Source organism: Eretmochelys imbricata, chromosome 17 (assembly GCF_965152235.1).
Source record: "Eretmochelys imbricata isolate rEreImb1 chromosome 17, rEreImb1.hap1, whole genome shotgun sequence".
In the NCBI taxonomy this organism is placed as follows: domain Eukaryota; kingdom Metazoa; phylum Chordata; order Testudines; family Cheloniidae; genus Eretmochelys; species Eretmochelys imbricata.
In genome coordinates this window covers 20,068,861-20,096,491 of record NC_135588.1, presented here as the reverse complement: position 1 = coordinate 20,096,491, position 27,631 = coordinate 20,068,861, and the positions used below count along the sequence as shown (strand labels likewise).

Sequence of the window (27,631 nt, the reverse complement as noted above, 5' to 3'; positions counted from 1 at the left end):
TAGGGCTGCAGAAACATCTCTAAGTCCTCTCCTGGGGGCACAGCCCCACCAAGACTGGAGCCCTCTCCTAAATCTCCCTCCCTGTAGTCCCCTGCACCGGGGCAAGGAGAGGTAGGCAAGGGGAGTGATGGAAGTGTGATCCCTAGGGGACTGGCGCCAACTGGTGTCATTTAAAACATCCCCTAATGGGACTGTTAAGAATCTGCTACCAAGGTGGCAGCGAGGGGGGAGGTTGGAGAGAGCCAGGGCTTTGTCAGCACAGGTGAAGGAAAGGGGCAGAGGTAGGAGGAAGGATGACCCAGTGGTTGGAGCACTCATCTTGCATTTGGGTGACCTGGGTTCAATTCCCTGTTCTGGACAAGTCACCGAGTCTCTCTGTGGCTCAGTTCCCCACCTGTAAAATGGGCATAACAGCTGGGCTGGGATGATGACTACATTAAAAGACCATGAGGTGCTCAGATACGGTGGGGCCAGATAAGAGTCATAGCTAGCGAGGCAGGGCTGTGTTGTTTGTTTGGCGTGAGGCTGCCTGGGATACTTGGAGGTGCCTTGTTTGACTGGGTCGCTCTTGGTCTTGCAGTGACAGGCTGGGCGGAGGAGGAAATGCTTCCTGAATGGGGCTGAAACCGCAGCCGCTGGAATATGCAGCCCGGGGGCCTTCCTGGCAGTGCAAACGCAGTGGGCTGCACCAAGGAGCCGATCGCCACGTCGCGTGGGGGGGCCACGGCCGGGAGGCATGGTGACAACTTTCAAGGTCGCTGTGCTTGGGGCTCAAGGGGTCGGGAAGAGCGCCATCGTCCGCCAGTTCCTCTACAACGAGTTCAGCGAGGCGTGCGCGCCCACCAAGACACGGCGTGTCTACCTGCCGGCCGTGGTCATGAACGGCCACGTGCACGACCTACAGATCATGGACTTCCCACCCATCACGTCTTTCCCAGTTAACACGCTGCAGGTACGTGTGCCAGGCGCTGACCCGGTAACGCCAGCCAAAGGCAGATGGGCCTGTTCGTAACAATGGGAGTCGGTTCTGAGTCTGAGGTCACGTGCTCTGACTCATCAACAGAAGAGACCCACTGCCATGAGTCTCCTGCCCTTTGACTCGGCATAGGGTGTCTGTTAAGGACACTAATCCACAGCCCTGCAAAGATGCAGCCCAGAGATATTTTTGCAGTAGTTTTCCTCTTAGGATCAGGTTGTGTCTTATGTGTCTGGGGCAAGATTTGCCTGGTAAACAAATGTGTAAGAAGGGGGCTGCTCGGGAAAGGTTTGTTCTAGTGCTCTGAGCCTAGGAGTGGGAATCAGGACACCTGGGTTCTAATCCCTGAATCGCATCAGGGCCTCAATGAGTCTTCTCAACTCTTGGTGCCCCCATTTCATGAATGGCTTTGAGACCCTTGACTGGAAGGCGGTAAACCAGGAAGGTGTCGCCACTTAGAATGCTAACGTATTGCAATTTGGCTAATTTTCATGATATTTAGAATATACGGCAGGGCACAGTCGGCGGTGTCACGGGAACTGATGCCTTTCAGTGCTGGAGGGATTATGTCTCCGTGAGAATTGCAATGAACTTTAGGAATCCCATAAACATGCAGAACATGCATGGTGACCGGATTAGCCAAACCCCAAATAACCAACCTGCCCACCTGCGGCTCCAGGCTGAGCCCCATAGAATATCAGGGTTGGAAGGGACCTCAGGAGGTCATCTAGTCCAACCCCCTGCTCAAAGCAGGACCGATCCCCAACTAAACCATCTCCTGTCAGAGCATGTGCCCCTCTCCCACAGGCCTGAACCCCCATTTAGAGCTGAACATTTTTGTGATGCCCCCAGAACATTTTGGATAATTTGGGTACTGTACATAGTTCCAGAGGAGAAAGTAGGAAGATAGAGCACTGGACTGGCATTCAAGAGACCTGGCTTCTATTCCTGGTTTCGCCACTGGCCTACTGGGTGACCTTGGGCAAGTCACTTCCCCCTCTATGCCTCAGTTTCCCCCTTTGTAAATTGAGATAATGATCCTGACCTCCTTTTGTAAAGCACTTTGAGATCTACATAAGAGCTAGGTGGTATTATTATTATTATTATTTATTTTATTATTATTTAAAGGATTGTGTCTTCTTAACTCCGCCTAGGCATTTGAGTGACCGTAGGAATTGTGGCCTACGTTCAGTGGTCCATCCCTGTTCAGCAAAAGCATGTGCTTTCCTTTAGACACCTGCTTAAATCTCACTGGATATGTCTACACTGTAGCTTGGAGGTGTAATTTCCATCATGGGCAGAGGAACACACGCTGGCTTGGATTGAGCTAGCGCGCTAAAAATAGCAGTGTAACCATGGCAGCATGAGCCAGTACAATCCTGTCTACGAACCTAGGTACATACTCACGTGGCTAGCTCCTCCTGCCACCCCTGGGGCTGTGCTGTTGGTTTTCGCGTGCTAGCTCGATCAAAGGTCGTCTACATCTACTAGATCTGGAAAATCCACCTCCAGCTTCAGTGTACATGAAGCCACTGACTTAAATGGGAGTTAAGCACAAGCAGAAATGCTTTGCTGACATGGGACCTTGGAGAGTGAAACTCCTGCCCTAGTTCAGACCCCTCCTGGGGTGGGATAAAAACAGCCCAGTAACGTGACGTTCGGCCAGACTTGGATCTCTGAAGTCTGGCTCCGGAACAAGTAGGTTTGATTTTCCCGGGCATCTAACTCCCTGTGTGAATCTAGACCTGAGTCCCTTGCTTTCCCTTCCTACCTTCCCCAATGTGTCGTTATGTATTTGATCTGCCAGGTATGGTGCGTTTCTTTCACCGCTCTTCACGTAAAACAAACCTGACGTCTTCTGGGGATGTTTGGCTGCTGTAACAGAAACAGGCAGTTCTGTTGAAAATTCATCCTAAGTGGTTTATTCTGCCCTCCAACATCAGCTGGCGAAATCAAAGGCTGTAACGGATGGCATCCCCACCGCCAGTCTGAGGGAGCGATAGAATTCGTAGCATACCAGGGCGTCCTACTGAAACTGTGCAGTACAATTTCATTGATCTCCCAGCAGATGCAGAATGTAAAGTCGCCACTAATGTCTGACTTGTTTCCAGCAATTTGCCTGGTCCTACTGAAGTTAGGTTTCCTGGCCTCTAATTGCCAGGATCGCCTCTGGAGCTTTTTAAAAAAGTCCGCATTACATTAGCTACCCTCCAGTCATCTGGCACAAAGGCTGATTTATGCAATAGATTACATACCAGTTAGTAGTTATGCAATTTCATCTCTGAGTTCCCTCACAACTCTTGGGCGAATCCCATCTGGTCCTGGTGACTTATTACTGTTTAATTTATCAGTTTGTTTCAAAACCTCCTCTAATGACACCTCAGTGTGAGACAGTTCCTCAGATTTGTCACCTAAAAAGAATGGCTCAGGTGTGGGGATCTCCCCCACATCCTATGCAGTGAAGACCGATGCAAATAATTCATTTAGCCTCTCCACAATGGCCTTGTCTTTCTTGAGTGCTCCTCTAACACCCCGATCATCCAGTGGCCCTGCTGACTGTTTGGCAGGCTTCCTATTTCTAATGTATTTAAAAAGTTTTGCTGTTAGTTTTTGTGATCTTAGCTAGTTGCTCTTCAGATTCTTTCTTGGCCTCCCTTATCATACTTTGACCTGCCAGAGTTTGTGTGTCTTTCTATTTTCTTCAGTAGCATTTGACTTCCAGTTTTTAAAGGATGCCTTTATGCCTTAACTACCTCTCTTAGTCTGTTGTTTAGCCATGGTGGCATTTTTTTGTCCTCTTCTTGTTTTTTATTTGGGGTATACATTTAGTTTGAGCCTCTATTATGGTGTTTTTAAATAGTTCCCATGCAGTTTGCAGGCATTTCACCCTTATGACTGTTCCTTTGTTGTTTTCTGTTGAACTCGCTTCCTCATTTTAGTGTAGTTCCCCTTCTTGAAGTTAAATGCTACTGTGGTGGGTTTTTTGGCATTTCACCCCTTACAAGGATGTTGTAATTAAATTACATTATGGTCACTATTACCGAGCGGTACAGCGATATTCACCTCTAGGGCCAGATCCTATGCTCCACTTAGGACTAAATCAAGAATTGCCTCACTCCTTCTAGGTTACAGGACAGACTTCTCCAAGAAGCATCCATTTATGGTGTCTAGAAATTTTATCTCTGCATCCCATCCTGAGGGATACTTGCCCAAGGAAGTGGATAGCAAAGGTCCTGTGTAGGAGGAGGAGCCGTTCTTGACTTACTTTTGAGTAACACCACAGAGTTGATGGAGATGTCTGGCTGGGGGGGAAGCATCTCAGTATGAGTGACCAGAATCTCATTCAGATTGTGAAAGCCACAAAATGGGACCAAAATAGAGATTATTAAAGGTTGCTGAATTTCAGATGAGCTGCTTTTGGAGTGCCGTGGGCCATGCTGTGCAGAATCTAATGGAGGGGTAGGTTGAAAGGCACATATGCCTAAGGATTACGCATGAGGCTCTCTGCTATTAAGATACAAGATCGTAACTTTTCATGGAGAAACAGCCTGGGTAAAATCCACACAGTTCCCTCCCCAAACTTGAACTGAATCTGTTCTGAGTTGTGAAAAATCATCATGTGACCTTTTTCTTCATTTCCCATTGGCTCCGGCTCCAGTTAGTCCCAGGATGGGAAGTGCTGGCTCTTTATTTATTGCAAGCATTTATCTAGAGCCCATCCCCGTAATATCTGCACATGACCTCGATTAGAGCAAAAGCAATTTCCAAACTCAAGGCCTGATAGTTTTGGACCAGAATAATTGTTTCAAGCAGAGGTGTATACATCATGTCTACATTGCAATCACAGGGCATGATTCCAAGTCATGCAGATGTAGCTGAGTTAGCTAAAGTCTAGGCGGCTTGGGCACCAGAAAGACACAATGGCATGTACTTCAGCACAGGCTAGTCACCTGAGGAAGTACCCAGGGTCCCGGCGAGGGCTTTTACAGTCCATGGCTATTTGAGCTAACTCAAGTATGTCTACCCATGCTGCAGCCACATCTTTGAGTTCAGTGTGGACAGTGGCCCAGCTTTTTAAAGGCATTTAGATGTTGCTGTGCTCACTCGTGCAATGCCTAACTGATTCAGGAGCCTGTCTCATTTCCACCCAAGTGCCTAATTCCTTTTGAAAATTAGACTGAAGCTCCTAAATCAGTTAGGTGTTGCAATGCTGAGCGCTGCAGCTCCTAAATAGCTTTAAAAATCTGGGCTGGTATGTCTACCTGTGGTGATGTTGGTACCCTCCCTAGAGCGGAGGCAGGAATGCGGGTATAAACTTGCTTTATACCAGTATAGCTTATACCCCTTCCTACATGGGGATAAGCTGTGTCTGCATGAACACCATTATACCGATGTTGTTATGCTCACACTAGGGAGTTGTACCACTTTGACTCTATCAGCATATCTCAAAAGGTATAAATGTGTATGTAGATGAGGCTTAAGGAGCTAACATACCATGAACAGCCCTACCCCTAACCAGGGGGAGAAGAAATTGTAGAGCGGTCTAACTCGGTGTTTCTCAGTGATTGGGCCATGGGCCGATGCCAGGCCCTGAGATCTCCCTGGCGCAGTTAGCAAGCCAGTCCCCGGTATCCAAAAGGGTTGAGAAACATTGGCCTAACTGATAGAAGAGGGAAGCGGTCCTAAAAGGTGCCTGTCACCGCACTGCGAGTGAGACAGCTGGTTGAAAAAATGCCAGTTATTTTTTAAGGGGCAAGTAGGAAAAAACTGGTTGTGTTGTTTTTTGTTTCTCCCCAAATTTCCCACAAAACAGGTTTGGTTTTCGAAAGCTGGTTTCGGTTTTAAAAAAAAACAAACTCGGTTCTCAGCGAAAGGTCAAAGATCAAATGGCCCCGCCCCCCAATTTTGTAGAGTTAAACAAAAATGTTAAGCAAAAATTTGTTTGGTTTTTAGTTTCTGGGGCGTGTGGGGGGGGGAGGGTTGGAAAAAAACCTAGAAAACGTTGACCAAAATGGAAAACTGCTCTAATTTGGTTGTAAAAGCGTTTTGATGAAAAACTTGGAGCAGCTCGGAGGAGAAATCAAGAGTGGATGTTTTAAAGAGGCGCTCTAGTTCAAGCAGGAATTAATTCCAGGCAGTTCTCTGGCCTGTGTTATACTGGAGGTCAGAGTAGATGATTACAGTGGTCCCTGCTGGCCTTAGACGCTGAACTTCAAGCGTGTGCCAAGGGCCAAGCACAATGCCAGTGCCCCAGTTAAATCCCCTTTGAGCCCTAAATCAACCCTCTGTGCCCTGCACCCAGACAGATATAAATGGGGTTCAGCTGAGGGGTTCTGGGGGAGTTGCATTCATCCCCCCTCAGCTGGGTGGGGTTCAGGGGGTGCTGCAACTAGCCTCCCCCCTTTAGCTGGGAGGAGCATTGCTGTGATGCCAGGAGGTCAGTAGAATAAAGGGATAAAAATGGAAGGATTCCCCCAGAGCAGCGGGAGGGGAGGCTGCACAAGAAAGCAGGAGGAGAAGCATTAAACACTGTGCACAAGGGAACAAAAGGTCAGCGCGAGAGCCAGAGAGAAAAAGCAAAGGGTAATTTATTGACATGGCAGACGAAGTCTAACGTATTCAATTATCTCCACGTCTCGGCATGCACCACAGAGGGCGAACGGTGCAAACAGATGGAGATTTCCAGGGAAGGAAGAATGGTCCCTGGAGCGATCTCAAAGGAGTGAAGGGAGGCGGGACACACAGGGGCTTGGCTCACCCTAGCTGCACTAAGGAGGAATAAATGTAGAGAGGGGTAGGACTGAATCACCTGAATGGGAAAGAGGAGGCCTGGCTGTTGAAGGGAGAATGGATGGCTCAGGAGATTGGTCATGGGTTACAAAGGCTTTTCCTTCTAGATCACCCTATTGATCCAGGTCAGTACTGACCAGAAGTCATTGCTTGGGGACTATCAGTAGAACATGATGTGGGTAAGAACGCTTCCAGAGGAACCGATGCATCCATCAGAACTGGCACCTTTCCTGGTAGTCTCAGTCCTCTGCCTTCCTTCTAAGTGAGGTGGGGTCCCTCCAGGGCAGGATTGAGGGGCATGAATAGCTTGGCATGGGTTCTGGGGATAAAGAATACATGCATTTCAGCAGGCCACGTCCATCGCCCCAACGAGCTCTGATTCTGTGGGAGCGCTGCAATGTGCTTCTGAAATGAGTTGATCCAGCCCTCCTGGAACTGTGGGATAGTTTAGACCTGGAGCCAAACTTCACGGCTTGGGCTCATCTCTGGTCAGAGGCAGAAGTTGAATTGCCAAAACATGGAGCGAGGGGCTCTGCCTTGTATTCCTCTGGGGTTGACTGAAAGGACCAAGTCCTGGAGAGGCCATGAGAGAGGCTGTCCTTAAGGGGTTCCTAGCCCAGATAGGCAGACTCTTTGTCTCCCATGGTGTCTGCTTGTTCATATCACAACCCACCACCACATTCCCATTGTGCCACTAAGGCCTGTGTGGTTGCCACCAGTGCAAAAGGTTATTTGTGTAGTGTGATGCCAATGGATTGGCAGGTGAATCTGAACCTTATCTGGAGGCCAGGCCTTTCTAAGAGAGGTGCCCTTAGATAACAGCATCATAGGAAGCCACATAAGGGCCTGCTTTTCCATGAGTCCCATGTCATGCTCTCCTATCTGCTGGTCAGACCAGCAACCCCTATTCCCTGCCTATGGTCCTATGTGGCCTTCCTGGCTCCTTGCTTGGAACGTTGCACTTCAGCTTCACCTCCTAGCTTCCCAGTCTGCGCTAGGGGTTAGCTAGACATCGCAGAGCTTCATATACAGGTGAAGGAGGGGTTCACCCCCGCTGTAGGAGGGACACAGGCAGGAGTCATTTGGGGCATAAAGGGGGCAAAGCTCATTCCCAAGAAAGGAGGACGGTAGATGGGCCCCACACACAGTACCTCACATGCACTGCAAATAGAATTAGCTCCGAGCCCATGTACACCAGGCATGGATCCTGTCACCCTGCCCTAGTTGCTTTAAATAGCTTCACTTGCATCTCTGAAGCAGAACTTGGGAGCACCAGGGCCAAGGCTGCTACATCACCAAGCGGAAAGCGATGCTCAGCAATCTGTAAATATGCAGTGTTTATAATCACACAAAATATAGGGCTTCTGGCAATGCATAATTCAGCAGGGCTGAGGCTGCGTGGTGAGCAAGATAGCAGGAGATAAGCACCTCTCCCTGGACATCCTCAGACAGAAAGAACGGTCCCTTATCCATTAATGCCTCAGGCAGGGGATGGCAACAGCTTCTGCCAGAACAGCCTTATTGTTGCATGAACAAGGCACTATTGTGAGAGAAATTTACGTCTCTCTCTCTGTGCTGGAGGAACATGGATTTGGCAGCCGAGAGCACGCAGCTTTGTGCTGCCTTCTGGCCGATCGATCCCCGCCCCTTTGGAATGCTCGCTGATCGATCCCCACCCCTTTGGAATGCCCAGCAGCCAATAAGGATGGTCCATCCATCCACTAGGCTTTATAGCCATGGGTGACACTCCATTCGGGGGTAGCAAGGAAGGGAGGGCCTGCATGCTTCTCTTTCACAGGCGTTTTGTGAAGGGACCGACAGGCAGCCAGTCCTGACAGTCGCACAGCTTTCGAACAGAAAGAGCAACGTGGAGCTAATTCACAGCAAACTTTCTCACACTCATTCCACAAGGGAAAACAACTGGAAAGCAGCTTGATCCACCGGGACATCCAGGCTCAGTTTCACACGTGCATCACAAGGGGAAGTGCAATCTGGATGCTAATGCTCTGACAATTGGTGGGAACCTACATTCTGGAATATCCTCTTGGGGAGGAAGAACTGGCCAGCCTGGAACCTGCACTGACAGACCCTTGCTCCAAGTTCACTCAGCTCCCTTTCAGATACAGGGACCCTTTCAACGGTCAAGATACCAAGACTTGTAACAGCCTAGTGCTCCTGTCACTTAACGCCAGAGTAAATCCATTGTCTTCAGTGGAGTTACTCGTAGAAATTGTCCTATTGGCTCAGGTCCAAGTCCATCCACCCTAGTGTCCTATCTCCAAGAATGGCCAGTATCAGATGCTTCAGATGTTTACTCTATGGTAGTGGAGAATCAAGCTCAAAGATTCAAGTTTATCCTTAGTAGGACCCAACTGAGAGGAGTGAAGTTACACCATTTATACATTTGACTCCCTCTCTGAGAAACCAGTTTAACCTTTATAAACCAGCATCAACTTTGCATCATCCACATCAGCCCAACTGCTCCTGTGTCCTGCGTGTTTTCTCAAGTTCTTTGTCTCTGGTGGTTGGGGCTTTTAGCCTTCCTGCCAGCAATATCTACTTGCCTCAGGTGTAAGGCAATCAAACATGTTCACTTTCCTTCCATCAGCATTTCCGCATCTTCCTCCTCCCCAGTGACGTAGGATTATTTGGAATTCTTATAATTCTCTGGTGCCTTTCACCTCCAACCTTCATGAATAAAGCTTCACAACTCCTCTTTGAAGCAGCAAAATATTGTCAAATGCATTTTATAGACAGGGAAACTGAGGCACATTGTGACTTGCCCGAATAGTCACTGAAGGATGCACTGCCACTGGTAAAAGTAGAATTCAGGGCCTGCTAGAATCTCTGCTCCAACCACTAGCCTATACTGTAACGCCTCTCTCTCTCTGCATCACTGTAGTATTTGTTGTACAATTTACCGTTGCTCATTTATCTATTAGAAATCAGCCCTTAATCCAAGTGCCTAATCAATAAGCTACTGCAAACAGCAACTGATCATTAATGAACTAATCAGCCCTCCTTGGTTTGTTTGTTTTCTTGTATTGCCAATAATTTCATTACACCACTTAACTGCAGGTGTCATTAGGCGAAGCGACTTTAAGCGAAATCTAGATAAGATAATAACAGCCTAGTGAAATCGTGATGGACAATGCTGAAAAAGCCTCGAATGATGGCATTCAAGCAAATTGCATCCCAGCCTCAATGTAATAAGCTGTAATATACTGATCTCCCAGACGTACTGGAACTCTTCCATAAAGATATTAACCCACAGCTAAGAAGCTGCCACTATAATTGTCTTTATCTCTTTGGTAACAATCACTGAAGAGTCACCCTGTCATTTTCATGCACTGACCAGGGCCGTGGGGGTGGCACCATGAATAAATAGGTTTCTTTCATTGCTAGTTTCAGTGATTCATTCAAACCTTTGTGGTCTGCAAAGCAGTGATCCAAAAGAGTGTCCTTTGCCATTTCCTCCATTCCTAGCTCCTTTTGCTTTATTCCCTAATATCATAACCGTGAAAGGGGATGATTCATTGTATGAAAATGTCTCACTACAGGAAGAATTACTATAGTTTCTTCTAACCGTATTTTTATACTCTATAGTCAAGATTTTGCAATTTCTCCTGTATAGAGTGCTGTCCCAATCTATCTATCAAAACATAGTTCATATTGTATGGAATCCTAAATCTCTACCCATTTCCATAGTGTCAGGGACACCTCCTGCTTCCTCAGTCCATTAGAGTAGCTGCCATGTAAACATGGGTGATTCCTCTTTTGTTAGGAATTGTGGGTTGCATCCCTGTGCAGTGAGAGAGGTGCCCAATGGTGCCAGTTTGTATGGCTCACAAGAGGAGCCCAGGCTGCAAGCAATCAGGTCTGTACAGCTTTGTGGTTCTGCCGTGGATTGGATTCTTGTGTCAGCAGGCAAAGATGGAATGTCTCCTATGTTTGTTTCCTGGGACTTGCTCCTCTCCGATCCTTTGACAGCAACTCGTATTTCTAGCGTCACCTTTGAGCTGCGCTTGTGTACAGGGCAACAGCATTCTGGATGCCCTGATACAACCTTTACAAGGGGTTGGATTGGGCACTGGTAATTAGTATTTCTCTGTTTTTTTTTCTTGAACAAATGCAGTGTTAGCGGCTGCTGAATGGTGGCATTTAAAAGTAGGGCATATTTTCACCCATGCATCGTGCACAAAACACTAACTGTTCTGTAGGGGAAGCTCCTGAAAAGCCCCAGCTGTTCCACAAATGTCTTTTTATGACCCTAAACTGTATATGTAGCATGCCTCACCTACACTGAACTGGTTCCCTACAGACCGAGACGATGCAGGGAGGAACGCATAGCCATGGAATGAGGGTCTGACATTGTGTGGGCTGGGGGTTGTGCCAGGGCACCTCCATCCTAACTTGCAGTATCCCCTTCTATCATCAGCCTGGACCACCCCCAGCTCTGCCAATACATCCAATGCTGATCTATGGCATGCCCTGATACTCCAGTCTTAGGACCACCCCACGACAAGCTCCACCAGTCTCGATCTATAGCTCCTTCAGCTGTTCCATCCTGACCTCCCAACCCTACCCAAACTCAGCTCAGCCAATGACTCTCTATGCTAATGTGAAATACCACTGGCTATTCCAGTTCTGGGCTGCCACTCAGGTCTGCCAACATGCCTCAGGCCTTCTGGTTAGCAAAACCTAGTATCCTAGTCTTTGCCTTTCCTGGGCAAAGAGCTGTCCTGGCCCAGTCATTCTGTGATGTGGATGAATGGCCACTCTAGACCAGAAAAGGAAATGTAATGGATTTGATCTCACTCTAGTTCAAATAAAATGTGTACAGTCTAGATTGCCAGGAGGTGAAAGCTTAATATGTTCACTGCAAAAACGTTCAGTGAGTTCATTAGGCAGCGGCAAGCACTATAAATCTAGCAAACAAGCTCATTCAGAACCATGGACAGATCCATCAAGAATCTAGCAATCAAGGTGAATTTAGTGCTGTTAGAAAGTACCTAATTAACAGACCTGGAGACTGGGGTCCTTCACGTGCAGGATTTCCCCACAGTGCCCTGCCAACGTGGATATAAAGGGGAACAAACTTTTAGGAACTAGGCTTCTCCCCTTGCCCTCCAACGTCAATCGCAAATCGTATAGCCCATCAAACAGCCTAAGAACATAAGTAACTTTGATCGCTTCCCCCTGAGTCAGATTTGAACCCATCCTCTAGAGGTGAAAGAGGACTTAACCCTGCGATAGTCCCTGATCCTGAGGCTTACCCAGGGTGAGGTAGCTGGAGATGCTGGTGAGAGGAGTTGTGTTGATGTCGTTTAGTCTGACCGCCTGTAGAACAACAGGCCATAGGACCTCCCGGAATTAATTCCTGTTTGGACTAAAGTAGTGGCTCTCAGACTTTTTTTTACTGGTGACCCCTTTCACAGAGAGACCCTCTGAGTGCGAACCCCCCGCCCTTATAAATTAAAAATACTTTTAAATATATTTAACATTATTATAAATGCTGGAGGCAAAGCAGGGTTTGGGGTGGAGGTTGACAGCTCACGACCCCCCTGTAATAACCTTGCGACCCCCTGAGGGGGTCCCGACCCCCAGTTTGAGAACCCCCAGACTAGAGCATGTTTTATTTGTAAGGGAGCAAGCCAGAGAAGACTGAGAGGTTAAAGAAGGGGATGGTGGGGGCTGGGGAAGGTTAGGAACTGGGATGAGATGAGCTTGAGGCGGCAGGTGGAGGAGAAACACAGTCACAGAGCAGTTAGGTGACTCCCGCTTGTCACAGTGAGTCAGCAGCAGAGCCAGGAATAAATCCCAGATCCCTTGAGTCCCAGGCCTGGGCATTAACACTAAAGCATGTGCCTGCTATAATTATCTGCTGCTTATTCCACCAGGGTGCAGTGAGGCTGCTGCTGGGAAAACCCGTTATGCCTGTAATATCACCCATCCCAAAGCAACAGTAACTGCAGATTTGGACTCACATTAACTTGTACAGCAGGTCCCAGGGATGCTCGAAATAGAAGAGTACAATGGTGCTAGGGTTTTGGGCCACCAGTCATGTTTGCAGAAGCAGGCGTGATATGGCATTAGGAGCAGTGCCCAAGTCCAGCAAAGCCTGGGCAAAGACCCCAGTAGCAGAAGGCCTGGCCTGGTCACAGTAGTGCCCTTGCCTATGAGATGGCAGAAAAGCTGGAGAGACACCCGTAGGGCTGTGCCAATGGGGCCTTCTGCGCCTGAGCTTTGACCAATTCCTGTGTGCCTGTTGCAGGAGTGGGCGGATGCGTGCTGCAGGGGGCTCCGGAGTGTCCACGCCTACATCCTAGTCTATGACATCTGTTGCTTTGACAGCTTTGAGTACATCAAAACTATTCGCCAACAGATCCTAGAAACGAGGTAAGTGCCTGCTTGCCTTACCCCTGGCCTGGGCCCAGCTGAGCTGGGGAAAGGCCCCACTCACAAAGCTAAAGTCACCTCTCCATTGTGCATCCTCTCCGGGAATATATTGGGGGCAGAGAGGAAGATGGAGGGTAAGCTGGAGCTCCCTGGCTGAGCTCAACACTCTCCAGCAGTCTCCTGGTTCCCTTCAGTGCTGATAGTCCTAGGGACTGAAATCTTCCAACAGGTGCAGGCTAGAATTAGGCACCTTCCATCTGCACTAAATTCACTCAAGCATCCTAGAAAAGCAAAGGGCAACGAACAGCTCAGAAGGGAGCTCTGCAAGCTGCCCATGAGATATTAAGAGCCACGGTGGGGCCAAGTCTAGTCATTGGCAAAGCAGCGTTGGGTTTCTTACCAGTATTTGTAAGCTGTGCTTGCTGTGACAAGATAGGTGAGTGAAAGGGCAGTTTGCTACAGCAGGTCTGACTTGCATCCAGCTACATGACTTTGACAAATCGTACCCCTCCATGCAGAACAAGGTTCCCTGCTGACAGCCCGACAGGAGCCGCCAGTCTGTGCCCCCCACGTTACACAAGGGAGGCTTTGGATTGCCATCCTCTGCCACTAGGACAGGCCCAGCCAGGGCCTGAGGATGGGGAGGGATCCCCAGGAGACAGAAATGTTAGCAGGAAGATAAAATAGTGTGCTAGTGGGAAGCAGAAGAGCTATCGTAGGAAATTGGAAGGGGGTAATGGGTTGGAGGTTAAGGGACTGTGGCCTTCATGCCAATGAAAGAAACTGACGTGTTTCTGTCTCTGCCCTTCTTCCCTGCAGGGTCATCGGCACCACAGAGACCCCCATTATCATTGTGGGCAACAAGCGGGATCTGCAGAGGGGCCGGGTGATTCCCCGCTGGAACGTCTCCAACCTGGTGAAGAAGACCTGGAAGTGCGGCTACATCGAGTGCTCTGCCAAGTACAACTGGCACATCCTACTGCTCTTCAGCGAGCTGCTCAAGAGTGTGGGCTGTGCCCGCTGCAAGCACGTCCACACCACCATCCGCTTCCAGGGGGCACTGCGCAGGAACCGATGCACCATTATGTGAGGCCCTGCTCTCCACCCCCTGCTCCCACAACTGCCCCCAGAGACCCTTTTGTAAAGCGGAGGGGTGGGCGCAGGAGGACGCGAGCAACTCTCTTGACAAAGGAAGCAGTGTCAGGGAGGGTGCCCAGCTCTCCTGGATGAAGCCTCGGAGTGAGCCTCCTTCATCCCTGCCTGTCCCCAGCGCATAGACGGCATGGTCTGTAGATTCAAGGAGGCAGGGTCTTGCTCCAAAGTGCAAAAGGCTTCTAGGCACCTTCCTTTCCTCCTGCCTCTGCACTGGATCATGGACTGGATGATGCAGTGTCCAGCGAAGAAGGGAGAGGGGCACCTTAGAGAGAGCAGGGATGGGTGAAGTATCACTGGTTACCATGCAGTTGGGGGGGGGTGAGTCTCCTGCCCCAGAGCAAGGCAAGACTGCTATCAAGCTGCCACTTGGTTATTACCTGATGATGACCTAGTCTTGACAAGTGACAGATTTGTATGGGTAGCCATCTGTAATGCCAACTGCCTACCACGAGGCATGGCGTGGCATCCCCTGCTGCCTTGGTAACCAGAGATGTCTTCACTGCAAACAGGGATACAAAGACCCAATCAGCCTTAAATCAACAGGTCCTTTGCCCTTGTGCCAGGAGAGTAACATGGCATCAGGGAAGCTGAATCCTCCCTTGTTTTGCCCATTGGATCTGGAGCTTCTTCCCTCCAGGGACAGAGCAGCCTGATAGCAAGAGGCATGGCTGAAATGGAATTTTTTATTTTTTTATTTCGGGACAGAATTTTCAGATGGTTCCAAAAAAAAAAAAATCACTCCCCCACCCCAAAAACTGGCCGTTCCTCCCCCGTTTCCTTCCTGTGTTGTGTTTCTACAAGCTCCAAACCCTTTTTTAAATATCTCAACAGCGTGAGCACCTGTCTGAGGCTTGCCTTTCTTGGATGGGCTTGTCGGTGTGTTCATTCTCACATGTGTGCACGAAGAGCCCCTCCCCCCCTTCTGCTGACAAGACACCCAGGTTTGGCAGTTAGCTGTATCATTTTTGTTCTTCCTTTTAAATGGATTTTTTTCCCCCAGCTGGCATTTTGGCACTAGGTTTAAAGCAAAATGATCCTGAAATTCTAGTGTTAGGAGTCTGGCAGGGACAGTGGAACTATCTGACTGTACCAGATTTGCTGGACAGGTCCTGGAGTTCTACCTCTTGTTGCTGGAGCTGACCACTGTCAGTTCTGTACAGATTTAAAAATTATCATCAATGAAACAAAACTAGACAATGGCCTCCTTGAAGGATAACAAAAATACTGTATAGCCATGTACCTAGTGTTTGAGAAAGATCCTACAGCTAATATAAACACGATGCTTTTCATGCTCCTCTGTGTAAAGGGGCATAAGCATAAATAAGTATCAGGACTGACCGTTTATAAATTGATCTGACCCAAACGCACCTACATCTTATGGTCATGGCGGGAGAGATCAATGAACTTCAGTTAGAAACGCCTGTTTTCTACAGTTGTTTTATCATAATTGACCTGCTAAATTCACCCTGACTTAAGGCTACTTTGCAAAGATTGACTGACATTTCAGATGTCAACATCTCAGTTTATATGCAAGTATGTACAGTTTCCTAATAGGCAAGGCTATCTCCTTAAACTGTTTAAAAGGGCTGATCAGTAGCTGCAGTGGATCTCAGCTTCATTCTTTCCCACTAAAAGCAGCTTAGTACACACACACACACAAGCCAGGGGCTGTTGTAATAGAACAAATGAAACCTGAGAGGGAGAGTTGTGTGTTCAGGCTTTACTAGAAGGAGATGCTCTAATACTTTACACACTGTTATACTTTCTGGGTTCTTCTATTTCTTTGTCCTAGACAATCCTTTCCCTAAACATAACACATATCAGAAACCCTGGGGCCATCTAACGGCAGACTCTTGAATTACATTATGTCAAGGCAGTCAAGTTGTTTAAAGATCTGCAAAGAAATGAGAAATTGGGTTTGTGCCTCCCTTCACACACACCTTTTTCTTTTGGCTAATTTATGCTTGATAAAAGAGGTCTGCATTTTTTTAAAAAAAATTATTTTCTGCTTGTGTTTTATACTTTAGAAATATAGGTCTTGTCTGCCCTGTTTTTCCCCTCTTTAACTTGCTCAACCACATGAGAAACACTTGGGAGAAAAGATTTCTTGGTTAAAGTTTAAGGGAGGAGGAAGCTCCCAATCCATACCTGAGACCAACAAGTTCTCCAGTAAAACCAGACCTGCTGCTTCTAAGGTTAAAAAATGTTGAAGCCTTCCTTCTCTATAATAAAACAAAAAGCCCAATACCTTCCCAGTGGTAGGTCCCATTTCACAGTGATGCTATTACTATCTTGGTGACACTTTTTATTAAGACATTTATAAAAAAATAAACTCTAACTAAAGTTTCATTTTTATGACCAAATCCCTGGAATCTTGCTGTCAGGGTTTATATGATCACCAAAGTCACTTGCTGGAATACAAACAATATTGAGAGCACTTTTGCAATGTGAGAGGCTGCGATTTAGCGGTCTAATTACCACCACCACTAAAGAGAAGAGCATCGCTAAGTCATTGTCCACTGTGCTGAAATTGTGGGCCGTGCACAGTTAGGTTTGCAAAATGGAATGCTAGAGAGAGAACTGAAACAAATCGATGGCTACCCAGGTACTTACACCATAGCCACTTGGAACTTCACAATAACTTTCCTCCTGCTTCAAAAACACAGGCCTCTATCACTTGAGCTAAAGGCAAATCTAGTATCCATATAGGGTCTATGACACACAGCTGAGTCCAGCCAGTAAAGGGCGATCATACATATTCCCAGCAATCAATACATTATTCTATGAATGGTCAGTTGTAAATTCTAGGCTTGTGATTCTACTGAGACATTTGGAGGACTTGGTCATGGTTTGTGACATCAGGAGAACCTTGTGCTGGAATTGTAATTCTAGAATTAACTGTGGCTTGTTATTCATCCTGTACACTGCATGTACTACAATGTAATAACATGCTTTGCTACAGGGGGTTCTAATGTCATCTCTTTGGTATTAACACGTTATGTCCATATTCTTGTTCTCTAGCCAGATTTATCCCTTAAACAGTTTTAATAAGCAAACTCATTTGTAAATGCCAATAATAAAGCGTTTATAAAATGTGCTATAATGTAAAAATATCACGTATTAAGCCAATACATAGATTACTATAACCCTGTACCCTGCAGTTTATAACAGAAATTGGTCTAACAAAAGATATTACCTCACCCCCACCTTGTTTTTCTAATATCCTGGGACCAACACAGCTCCAACAACACTGCAAACGGTTTCTAACACACTTAGTTGTAGGTTTTCTAGCGCTGATTAAGTATTTTGAAAAATGTTATAAATGTAATTATCATATTCTACAGTGACTCAGAGAAAATTATATTAGTAATAAGACGACTTATTTATATAGCAATTTTCAGCTTCAGAGTGAACTACAGCTACAAACACTGAATCCTCGCACTAGTGCGGTGGGGTGTCGTTATTTTACAGGTGGGGAAATAAGGTAGCAAGCTCAAGTGATTTGCCTAAAGCAACAGAAAGAGCTAGTGGCAGACCTGGAATTTAAATTGAGGAATTCCAGGCTTCCAAGCCCATGCTCAGATCCCCAGGCAATATTGGTTGGTGTCAGCATTGGGCTGTGAAGCCACAAAACAGGAGGGAGAAGATGACAAGCACAATAGCATTTATAACTAAGCTCTTAATAAATATTGTAATAACTAATCACATAATTATTTATGCATTAACCTATTTCTAAAAATACCCTTAATACAAAGTGTTACCATTCTCTTTCTTTAAACGAGGTTCTAAGAAGGAACATTTCCCCATATATATTTTTACACACACAACTGTGCTTCCTTGGCAGGAAAATTGTTCCCAAATATTCCTGGTGAGCGTCTTCCCTGGGAGGGCTCAGAAGAGAGCCACATTTCTCTCTGCACTGTGTACCTGTTATTCATTTTTCTACATTGGAGGAAATATACAGACAGTGACTTGAAAGCCTCTAATTAGGAGTCTCTCTCTATTCCCTCCCATCCCTGCCCCAGATGTTCTTCATCTGATCTGTTTAGTTTGGGGGTTTCTTGGACTTGGTTGTCCACTATTTCTTGTTGGAGATTCCCAATGTGTCTGTAAAGCCTGTAACACACTACAAACCCGTTATCTGAAATCAGATTAAAATCGGGTGCATTTCCCCTTCTTCTGTACCTACGTCTCTGTCATTTTCCTGCGATGTCTGATTGCTTTCTTATATCCACACTCCTCACCATCACCAAGTGACCAGCATGAGCAGCTCTGCTTCTAGAAATGTAGGAATTGCCAGACTGGATCAGAATCGAACTCCAGCTAGTCTAATATCCTATCTCTGACAGTGGCCAGCACCAGCTGCTTCTGAAGATGCAAAAAGCCCCGCAGTAGCAGATGTGGGATAATCTGCCCCTCTACCCACTTTCCATTAGCTCTGATCCTGGTCTCTACTAGATGAGGTTGGCTTCAGTCCTGATACATGAGGTTTAATATCCCTCCCCACATTTTGTGTGTCATTAATTATGTTAACTCTGGCTAGTTTGTTACGCCTATAAAGTTCCAATCAATTTCTCATGAACTTTCCAAAACCCAGCAACTTCCTACAGCTTTGTTTTTCTTTTAAATAATCTCATTTCAGCGCCTCAATCTCAGCAATTCCTGACTAAGTCAAATTAATTATATGGGTGGTTTTTTCCTTTTGACCAGTAATCAATCTAATGTTGAATCCACCAGGTTAGATTTAAAAATAAAGCACAGATCCTTTAGCTGGTTACATTGAAGCTGCAGTGGCTTGAAATCAAACTAAAAGGCATAGCAATTTACAGCATATCATCACTGCTATTTTAACTTGAACTAACTAACCCAAGTTGAGAATGGTTTGCTTGTTTTTTTCCCCTTGCACTGTAGACATACCCTGTGTGGTGGAGGAACTGAGCTAAAAGAATAGTTTTACACTGAATGAAGACTGTACCTTATTTACTCAGCAGAAATTATTTCGGTCTGGTTTCAATCATACCCAAGAGGAAGGATAGTGGTGTTTTGCCTGGTAAAGCACAGCTGGCTTGACACCTTGACATTTATTTCTCTCTCTCTCTCTCAAAAAGGTCAGTTTTACAAAGCTGAAAACAATTATGAGCCAGATCAGCTGGGAGGAAGAATTCAATCAGAAAAATTTGAATGATAATTGGGATTTAAGAACACTTTTACGAGCTGCCCAAAAAGCCATAAACCTACAATCAAGTAAGAAGGCAGTATAGGCTGTGAGGATCATGCTGGCCCACTAGACGTGCAGCACAAAAAACACACTGTGTGTAAAGGCAAAAGCACTGTCTGAGCCTGATTCTGTACTGCTACAGCCAGCTTGGATGGTCATTTGCAGCTGGATAAGGGGATGCTGTTGCTGGTGTTTTACAGCAACTGTGCACAGCTGCAAATGGGATGAGATGGGGGGCGGGGGGAATCAGACCCACTGGTTTTTGTCTTGACCTGATTTCCAGATGGATGTGAAGGACCCTTTGCCCTGTGATGCCCCGCCATACCACAGAGCATAGCCTTGTGAGAATTTGAAAACACTAGCTGAAAACACTAGCAACCCCCAGCCTGGAGGCAATGATCACATGCAGGAATAGTGAGCACACAGCTCCGCTCTGGAGAACCTGAGGGAAGATGGTCCCTGAAGAGAATTTTAAAATGAAGATAGGGAAACCTAGGGGGACAAAATTCCCCCAGCCAGACTGCAGCCTGGACCTATCTCCTTAACCCAACCAGGCGAGATCTCCCAATAGCTAGGCCTGGAGCCTGTGAACGATGGCCTGGTTAATAGTAGCAGTTGTTAGATGCATTACAAGTTGGGTATAACTGGCACTAATTGAGGCAGAGGGTCCCTGGGCCATGCCAGCACAGCCCTTCACCGACATGAAACGCTCCCTCACCACCGGAGCTGATTGAAGACCCTGTTGTATTGAAGACCCCATTGTGAGGCCCTTACAAGGTGCTGGAGCTCAGAACACAGTGATGCCCAATCCCTTTCCTACTCACTCTAATCACCTCACTTAATTGAACTGCCCAACTGTCTTTCCTAACTGCCATGAAACCTGCAGGGCCCCCACGTTCCACCTGACAACTTATCCCACCCCATCATCACTACCACCAACTGCCATGGAACCTGCAGGGCCCCCACGTTCCACCTGACAACTTATCCTCCACTACCATTGCCAGGTGTCTGGTTTTCGACCAGAACATCTGGTCAAAAAGGGAACCTGGCAGCATCCAGTCAGAAAAGTCCACTTGCCCACAGCAGACAGCAATGCCTGCCCTTTGGCTGGGGGCTGCACTGGGCCAGAGTACCCCTCCTTGGTGGGGGGCAGGAGGAACAATCATGTATCCCCTGGGGTGGGAGATGCACAGATGGCTGGGGAGCGTGGAGCAATGCCAAGCACCCAGCATCTTGCTCCAGCTAACTTGGGCGGCGCTGCCCCTGGGATGGGGGGAGGAGAGAGGAGCCCGCCATGGAGCACAGGACACAGCCCCAAAGAATGGGTCTTCACCCACGGCGCTGCAGGCGATGAGTAGTGGGGAGAGCACCCCTTGCAGGGCAGGGTCCCCCTGGGCAGAAGGTGCCCACTACTGGAGCCCCGGTGGCACCCAGGGCAATCCCCTCCCGCCCAGTCCCCAGGAAACAAAAGGGCCGGCACCTTCCCTAGCTCTACTGGGCAGAGCTGTGCCTTCCCCGGCTTGCAAAGGGGAAGCCTCCACGCCCCGACCATGCTCCGCTCCCCAGCAACAGCACCTGGCAGGCGGGCGGGGCAAGAGAAACCCCAGCGCCCCGAGCCTGGTCCCCCACAGAAGCACAGGGCAGGCAGAGGAAGCTAAGTGCCCGGACCCCCACTGCGGCCCTAGGACTGGAGGAGCTCTGGCGCCCTGCCATAGCCTCGGGGCTGGGGGTGCTCTACCCCCTGTGGCATCCCTGGGCCCTGGCAGGAGTGGGGGGACAGAGGTCCTGGGCTGCGGGGGGGGGGGCAGAATGGAACAGGGGCAGGGCCACGGGGGCAAGGAGCAGAACAGTGCGGGGCCTTGGGTAGGGCTGCAGGCGGAAGGTGTGGGGAGGAAGCCTCAAACTTGCTCTGGCCCAGGGTCCCACGAAACCTTAAACCGACCCCCACCATACCCCAATTACCCCAGCCCTAGCTCCTGGCTATGGAGACAATCCCTCCCTGCCCTGGCCCCTTGCTCAGGGGACTGACCCCCACTGTGACCTGATTGGGCAGGCAGCAGGCTCCGCATCAGCTCCAGCAGGTGAGTCGCGGGAGACCGGAGAGTGAGCGATGGGGGGCAGGGGGGATGGAGAGCGAGCAATGGAGGGAGGGGGAAGAGGAGTGAGCAGGGGGCGGGGCCTTGGGAGAAGGGGCGGGGCAGGGGTGTACGGTTTTCAGCTATTAGAAAGTTGGCAACCCTATTCCCCCCCCCCACCGCCCCCTCATCATCTCTACCACCAACTGCCACGGAACCTTCCGGGTCCCCACGTTCCACCTGGCAACTTAGCTTCCCCCACCCCCGCCATCATCACTACCACCAACTGCCATGGAACCTTCCGGGTCCCCACGTTCCACCTGGCAACTTACCTTCCCCCTACCCTCCCCATCATCTCTACCACCAACTGCCACGGAACCTTCCGGGTCCCCACGTTCCACCTGGCAACTTACCTTCCCCCTACCCCTCCCCATCATCACTGCCACCAACTGCCACGGAAACTTCAGGGCCCCCACGTTCCACCTGGCAACTTACCTTCCCCCTACCCCCCCCATCATCACTGCCACCAACTGCCACGGAAACTTCAGGGCCCCCACGTTCCACCTGGCAACTTACCTTCCCCCTACCCTCCCCATCATCTCTACCACCAACTGCCACGGAACCTTCCGGGTCCCCACGTTCCACCTGGCAACTTACCTTCCCCCTACCCCCGCATCATCACTACCACCAACTGCCACGGAAACTTCAGGGCCCCCACGTTCCACCTGGCAACTTACCTTCCCCCTACCCTCCCCATCATCTCTACCACCAACTGCCACGGAACCTTCCGGGTCCCCACGTTCCACCTGGCAACTTACCTTCCCCCTACCCCCCCCCATCATCACTGCCACCAACTGCCACGGAAACTTCAGGGCCCCCACGTTCCACCTGGCAACTTACCTTCCCCCTACCCTCCCCATCATCTCTACCACCAACTGCCACGGAACCTTCCGGGTCCCCACGTTCCACCTGGCAACTTACCTTCCCCCTACCCCCCCCCATCATCACTACCACCAACTGCCACGGAAACTTCAGGGCCCCCATGTTCCACCTGGCAACTTACCTTCCCCCTACCCTCCCCATCATCTCTACCACCAACTGCCACGGAACCTTCCGGGTCCCCACGTTCCACCTGGCAACTTACCTTCCCCCTACCCCCCCCCATCATCACTACCACCAACTGCCACGGAAACTTCAGGGCCCCCACGTTCCACCTGATAGCTCAATTGCCTCCCCCTCAACGGCCACGGCACCATCAGGGCAAGAACATTGCCGGAGGCAGCTCACCATCTCTTTCTACAAGTGACTCTCCATGCTCAATTATCCAGCACCTGAGCAGATGAGAGAACGTGCCGAAGAATTGTCATCCCCTGTTTGTCTAGTCCTCCTTTCAGGTTTTGCACTTACCCTGCCCTCCCTAGTCACAGCTGGCCTTCCTGCTCTACAGAGGGCTATCTCTGTTCATATGGGTCTCTTTAGCTGCACACAGACACCACTGAATGCATGGAGACTTATGAACATAGAGGAGGTCTGACCTCCTTTAAAGCCCTCTTCCCCTGGGAACAAGTGGGACCTGATAATGTTGCTGTGTATTACCTGATAACTGCCACATTAACCCACCTCCCCGGATCCATGCTCCCTCTAGCTAATCTGTCAGACACAGAGCCCTGAAGAGGGACCCCCCTGTATTATGGGCAGTTTGTCTTCAAGCTTTAAACCCAGAAAAATGAGTTTCCAACAGGTATAAGACACAGATCTCCAACCCTTTCTCCAGCCATCTGTTTCCGACTCCGTTCCTAATCTCCGACTGCCTAATTCTCATGCCACTTGAAACAATCACTAAATTGCCTCCTGATAACGAACCCTGCAGAGAGAGCTGTTTTACCCTTCCTGAAAGAGGAGGAGGGGCGTGCTTGGTGATGAGTCATGGAGGAAAATTTACTGTAAAAAGTTTCAAACCCATGTTTCTACAGACATTACAGAAGCTACAGCAACACTTGGTAAAAACCCTTTCAGCGAGGGCTGGGTGAAAAATTTCCATAAACTGTTTTTTCAACAGAAAATTGGCTTTTCAACCAAATGAAATTGTTTGCAAAGAGTACTGGCTTTTTTGGATTTGCCCAAATGCCCCAAAACTGGAATATTTAAACTAAAAGCTGAAATAGTGTGAAATGCTGTCATGCCATGGTGCCTTGTGGGAGATGTAATTCAGGTGTCTCAGACTCCTAGTCTCTAGAGCAGTGGTTCCCAAACTTGTTCCACCGCTTGTGCAGGGAAAGCCCCTGCCGGGCCGGGCCGGTTTGTTTACCTGCTGCGTCCACAGGTTCAGCCGATCGTGGCTCCCAGTGGCCGCGGTTTGCTGCGCCAGGCCAATGGGAGCTGCTGGAAGCGGCGGCCAGTACGTCCCTTGGCCCACGCCACTTCCAACAGCTCCCATTGGCCTGGAGCAGCGAACCGCGGCCACTGGGAGCAGCGATCAGCCGAATCCTATGGACGCGGTCGGTAAACAAACCGGCCCGCCCGGCAGGGGCTTTCCCTGCACAAGCAGAGGAACAAGTTTGGGAACCATTGCTCTAGAGGCCAGGCTCCCCAGTCAGACTTCATCTCCCATGATGCATCTCCAACATGTGACTTCCAGGATGTGCTAACTACCCTCTCCAAGAAGGGAGACAGTGGTGTGTCATGGGAGATGCATTTCGCAATCAAAATGTCTTGGGTCTCAACAGAAATATTTTACCAAAACCTCAACATTTTCTGTGAAAAGCACCCTGACTTTTCCAACCAGCTCTACTTTCAGACTGGTTATCAAGGAGCTTGTAGTTCTGAACAAAGGAAATTAATCTGTATCCAATGCATTTAAATTAAACACAAGTCTGTGACGGTTCTTCTCCATTTCTGTTGGTTCTGTATATTTACGACACTCATCCAACATGGTTATGTTTGTCAAGGTATTCAATTGATCTATCTCGTAAGGCTGGTCATAAACTAACAGAAACCACTCCAAGTGAATGTTTAGCTGATTAGCTAAATAATTTCATTTCATTCTTAAAAGATCCTTCTTGCCAAATAGACTTGTGCCATGAAAACAATGAGGAGCCCAGTGGCACCTTAAAGACTAACAGATTTATTTGGGCATAAGCTTTTGTGGGTAAAACCCCCACTTCTTCAGATGCATGGAGTGAAAGTTACAGATGCAGACATAAATATACTGACACATGAAGAGAAGGGAGTTACCTTACAAGTGGAGAACCAGTGCCGACAGGGCCAATTCGATCAGGGTGGATGTGGTCCACTCCCAATAATTGATGAGAAAGTGTCAATACCAAGAGGATATTCCATGAATATGCTAAAGCTCTGAGGTCTCTCCAGGGTGCTGATTGTCTTAGTAAGTTTCACTGAAAAATTCATGGCTAAGTCTGTGACAAAATTGGAAGCAAACAGAATTCAAAGCATGCCGTCAATAAAGACGCACTGTCAGAAGTAGGAAATTGTAGACATTTCTTAGGAATGCTTCAGGGTGATAAAGACACTCACACAAAGGGCAGCATCACGGCAGTCACGTTCTGTGTACATATTGTTTTGGTTCATTAATGTATCCCTCATTAGTGGGGCAGGGAAGATTAATGGCTATTTTCAATTTCTAATTTTTATGGTCTATTTCATACTGTACCTCTGTTCCATCTGGGCAATGTATCATTCTTTGGCTGCCTCCATCGACATCAAGAAGGTATGCCCTGTATTTTGGTTAGATATTTTAAAGGGAGCTTTGAGAGAACGGCTCAATTGGTGTCTTTTTCCATCCCCAGTTTTTAAAGGAATTCAGCAACAAGGATCTTCCTTACTACAATTACCTCTGCTGCTGCACAAGACAAAGCTGTTAAAAGTTTTCATACTCCAGAGGGAAAGACAGCAAGAAAAGAAGGAGGGTCTTGTGGTTATGGTACTGTACTGGGGTTCAAAGTTGAATTCCCAGCTATGCAATAGACTGCCTGAGTCATCTTAGATAAGTCACTTGATTTTCCTGTACCTCAGTTTCCCCACTGGTAAAATGGGGGTAATAATATTTCTATAGCTCACTGCGGTATTGTAAGGATAAATTAATCAATGTTCTTAGACCCACCATCTTGCAGGGAAACAATGAGTTGGGCGATCAAGCACTCAACAACAGCTGAAGCAACAAAACCCAGGGCTGTAATTCTCAGAATCAGTGATTCCAAACCACGTCTCATACCCACAATGGGGTTGTTAATGTGTTTCTAATGACAGCAAGAGAACATAATGAAAATGGAACATGTGGCAACTTTGTGGGTAATGGAAAATGTAAAATATCCCAAAACTGACCCATTGCAATTGGGGTGGAAGACGGTGACCCCTACACATCTCTCAAGTCAGTTTCAACCCTGCAGCTTTAAGACTCTTGTAGAGGGTGTATTGAAATTCTCACTGAATCTCTGTTCCATTGAGATGGAAGCACTTCTCCACCTAGTATTACCTGCACAAAGAGTTATTAATGTTCCTATCATCCTCACTGATTACAGTTCAGATCTAGATCTTGCTGAAGCCACCTGAAAAAACAACATGGGTGAACTGTCCAGTCAAATCACTCAGCACACGGTTGAACAGCATTCATAGAATTATAGACTTTAAGGTCAGAAGGGACCATTATGATCATCTAGTCTGACCTCCTGCACAACGCAGGCCACAGAATCTCACCCACCCACTCCTGTTACAAACCTCTAACTTATGTCTGAGCTACTGAAGTCCTCAAATCGTGGTTTAAAGACTGAGGTGCAGAGAATCCTCCAGCAAGTGACCTGCAGAGGAAGACGAAAAACCCCCAGGGCCTCTGCCAATCTGCCCTGGAGGAAAATTCCTTTCTGACCCCAAATATTGCGATCAGCTAAACCCTGAGCACGTGGGCAAGACTCACCAGCCAGACACCCAGAAAAGAATTCTCTTTAGTAACTCAGATCCCACCTCATCTAACATCCCATCACAGGCCATTGGGCATATCTACCGCTAATAGTTGAAGATCGAGTAATTGCTATAATTAGGCTATCCCATCATATCATCCCTTCCATAAACTTATCAAGCTTAGTCTTGAAGCCAGATATGTCTTTTGCCTCCACTGCTTCCCTTGGAAGGCTGTTCCAGAACTTAACTCGTCTGATGGTTAGAAACCTTCATCTAATTTCAAGTCTAAACTTCCTGATGGCCGGTTTATATCCATTTGTTCTTGCGTCCACGTTGGTACTGAGCTTAAATAATTCTTCTCCCTCCATGGTATTTATCCCTCTGATATATTTATAGAGAGCAATCATATCTCCCCTCAGCCTTCTTTTGGTTAGGCTAAACAAAGTGAGTCTCCTTTCATAAGACAGGTTTTCCATTCCTCAGATCATCCTAGTAGCCCTTCTCTGTACCTGTTCCAGTTTGAATTCATCCTTCTTAAACATGGGAGACCAGACCTGCACACAATATTCCAGATGAGGTCTCACAGGTGCCTTGTATAATGGTACTAACACCTCCTTATCTCTACTGGAAATACCTCGCCTGATGCATCCCAAGACCACATTAGCTTTTTTCACGGCCATATCACATTGGCGGCTCATAGTCATCCTGTGATCAACCAATACTCCGAGGTCCTTCTCCTCCTCTGTTACTTCCAAGTGATGCATACCCAGTTTATAACAAAAATTCTTGTTATTAATCCCTAAATGTATGACCTTGGACTTTTCACTATTAAATTTCATCCTATTACTACTACTCCAGTTTACATTCCTGACCCCATTTGCCATTCCTGATCCCCCCACCCTCCTGTCCACAATCTTAAATATGGAGCAGGCCACATCTGGACCTGACTTGTTCTACTGCCTGGACCTGACTGTCCTATTTCCTGCTGCCTCCTTTAATGAACAGAAATTTAAAAATCCAGAACATTTTTTTTGCAAAAAAATTCCACATTTTTGTAAATCAGCATTCCAAACATGCGAAAATTCCCACCAGCTCTAATTAACA

The 27,631-nt window shown here is 47.8% G+C and overlaps 1 protein-coding gene across 1 annotated transcript; it reads left to right on the top strand.

Annotated features, from left to right (window-relative positions):
* The first annotated feature begins 736 nt into the window (after positions 1 to 736).
* On the top strand, positions 737 to 14,255 carry RASL10B (RAS like family 10 member B). Its single transcript, XM_077836861.1, has 3 exons — positions 737 to 952; positions 13,041 to 13,165; positions 13,985 to 14,255. The coding sequence occupies exons 1-3, from the start codon at positions 737 to 739 to the stop codon at positions 14,253 to 14,255; spliced, it is 612 nt and encodes a 203-aa protein (XP_077692987.1).
* Positions 14,256 to 27,631: the final 13,376 nt, after the last annotated feature.